Source organism: Triticum urartu, chromosome 7A, assembly GCF_056163025.1.
Source record: "Triticum urartu cultivar PI428250 chromosome 7A, HENAU_Tu73, whole genome shotgun sequence".
Classification (NCBI taxonomy): domain Eukaryota; kingdom Viridiplantae; phylum Streptophyta; class Magnoliopsida; order Poales; family Poaceae; genus Triticum; species Triticum urartu.
In genome coordinates this window covers 64,158,766-64,161,606 of record NC_141879.1, presented here as the reverse complement: position 1 = coordinate 64,161,606, position 2,841 = coordinate 64,158,766, and the positions used below count along the sequence as shown (strand labels likewise).

Below are 2,841 nucleotides of genomic sequence, written 5' to 3'. Positions count from 1 at the left end.
GACGACGAACAGTTCAGCAACAAGGACAAAATCTAGTTGAGGAATGGCCGGACGTTCTACACATGTGATTTTAGCTCAATTGGTTTGAGCACATGAATGCTGTCCCTCTGTAAAGAAATATAAAAGCGGTTAGATCACTAAAGTAGTAGTGATCTAAACACACTTGTAGTTCTTTAGAGAACTCAAGCACATGAGCGAAGACCCTGTATTTTGTCGCCGACGCAGCCCCCAGGTTCCCTTGCTTCTTGTTCCTGCGGCTGCGTCTACAAGGCATGTGTTTGATGATCCAAGACTGAAAGCCCTCCTTCCCTGGTCCACGATATATAAAAAAAAAACAATGGTATATAGCTGACCAGGGAAATTCACATGCGGATACAGAGATACATTACCCAAGATATAAGTAGACAGGGGAATTGTTTAGAGATGCATGCAGAGATACAAGAAAATCACTTGTGGATGCAGACGATAAGAGCAGCAGGACACAGCTCACCAACCAAGATACTCCCTCCGTCCCAAAACAAGTGTCTTAACTCTAATACAAAGTTGTACTAAGCTTGAGACTGTTGGAACCAGTCTACACCAGCCCTCCATAACGCACGCCTCACGTATGCTCGGGCTTCAACTGCCCACGATCGGCTGAGCTAGATTGTAGGGCTGTTAGCTAATCAGTTAGAGTAGTGCGGCTCCCTCTTTGTAATGAGTGTATATATCTCTCACAGTGGATGAATACAAACTGTCTATTCCTCCTTTCCTGTTCTACATGGTATCATCTTCCTAGTTCCTCGGACACTCTCGCTTCCGCCTCCCTCTGCTCCGATGGACATTTTCTCCGAAGCCTCATCCGGCGGCAGCGGCACCAACCCGTTCGCCGGCAGCGACCCGTCTTCGGTTCCCTTCCACTCCATCCTCACTCTCAATATCCAGTCCGCCGTGCCCACCCTCGAGCTCGTTCCTCCCAACTACACCCTCTGGCTCTCCTTCATGAACGCGCTTCTCCAGTCCTTCGCCATCACTGACCATGTCGACGGCAGCGTCGACGCGCGCTCCCGTCGTTCCGATCCCATCTGGACGCAAATCGATTGGTGGATCATCCGCTGGCTGTATGGCTCCGTCTCCAAGGACATCGCGGCCGCCATCCGCGTCGACAACCCGACGGCGTACGTCCTCTGGACGGCCATCCGCACGCTGTTCCTCTCCAACCGCACCCAGCAAGGCGTTCATGCGCTCGAGGAGTTCCACTCCCTCTTCCAAGGGCACCTCTCGATCCAGGAGTACTGCACCCGGCTCAAGACGATCGCCGACACCCTCGCCGACTGCGGTCTTCGCCAGGACGACAAGGCCATCGTCACCAACATGATCCGCGGCCTGAGTCGCAAGTTCGACCACGCCGTCGCCGTCCTCACCTACGACGAGACGAAGCAGCCAACGTTTCTTCAGGCCCGGACATATCTGCTGCGCGAGGAGAGCCGCCTCGCTCATCTGGCGGCGCACGACACCGCCACGGCGCTCTACGCCGGGCGCGCCCCCGCGCCTCCTGCTCCCCCGGCCCCCGCGCCGGCGCCGCCGCAGGCTGCTCCTCCGTCGGGTGGCCAACGCGGCCGCAAGCGCCGCAAGGGCACTAACGGTGGTGGTCCGCCCCCGCCTGCCACCCCCGCTGTACCTCCACGCCAGCCCGCGCCCGCGGCGTCCCCCGTCTTCAACCCCTGGACGGGCACTTTTCAGGCTTGGCCGGTGCAGCAGCGTCCCCCGGGCGCCGGTGTTCTAGGGCCCCGCCCTGCGGCCTTCGACTTCTCCGCGACAGGCTACGGCGCCCCTTCGTCTGCGCCGGGCTACGGCGCGCCACCATCCGTGCTGGGCTACGGCGTCGCTCCTTCACCGACGGGTTACGGCGCCTTCCCTACCGCGCAGTACGGCCCCTACTCGCCCGTCGGCTCGGTCATGCCGGCCCCTACACCAGCGCCAGCCCCCACGGCCGGCAACCCATGGGAGACACCGGCGCTCCAGCATGCCCTCCTCTCGATGCAGCAGCAACCCTACTCGGGGGGAGGCGATTGGTTCCTTGACACAGGAGCATCTTCACACATGGCTGCCCATCCCGGTACTCTCTCTCTCTCTCACTTCTTCTCCTCACCATCCCACTCAAATCATAGTTGGTGACGGCACATCTCTCCCTGTATCACATGTCGGCTCTACTTCTCTTCCCACCTCCTCTCGGCCTCTCCATCTTAATAACATCTTAGTCTCCACTTCTCTCATTAAGAACTTAATTTCTATTCGTGCACTTACTGTGAAAATTTTGTCTCCGTGGAATTTGACCCGTTTGGCTTCTCTGGTAAGGATCTGCATTCCGGGACGGTGGTGCTCCGATGTGACAGCCCCGACGACCTCTACCCGCTTCGCATCGTTCCTCCCACCACCTCGACTGCCCTCCTCGCCGACACAACCAGCTCCATGCTCTGGCATGCCCGCCTCGGCCATCCTGGGCACGCCGCTTTATCTAGGGTTTTAGCTACCTTTTCCTTCAAATGTAATAAAGTGCACGCACATTCCTGCCATGCTTGTCAGCTCGGAAAACATACTCGACTCCCTTTTCAGGAATCCTCCCATGTTGCTCCCTTTCCCTTTCATACATTGCATTGTGATGTCTGGACATCTCCGGTTGTGAGTAATTCAGGTTTTTCTTTCTTTCTTGTTGTGTTGGATGATCACACCCATTATGCTTGGACGTTCCCATTGCGTCGTAAATCAGATGTCTTTGAGATACTCATCACTTTTCATGCGTATGTAGCCACCCAATTCCGGCGCCCCATCCTCCAATTCCGTACCGACAACGGACGTGAG

At 56.7% G+C, this 2,841-nt stretch overlaps 1 protein-coding gene across 1 annotated transcript; it reads left to right on the top strand.

Moving 5' to 3' along the window:
- Window positions 1-816: 816 nt before the first annotated feature.
- LOC147957815 (uncharacterized) lies at window positions 817-2,372 on the top strand. Its single transcript, XM_087531857.1, has 2 exons — window positions 817-2,098; window positions 2,338-2,372. Exons 1-2 carry the CDS (start codon window positions 817-819, stop codon window positions 2,370-2,372), a joined length of 1,317 nt encoding a protein of 438 aa, XP_087387983.1.
- Window positions 2,373-2,841: the final 469 nt, after the last annotated feature.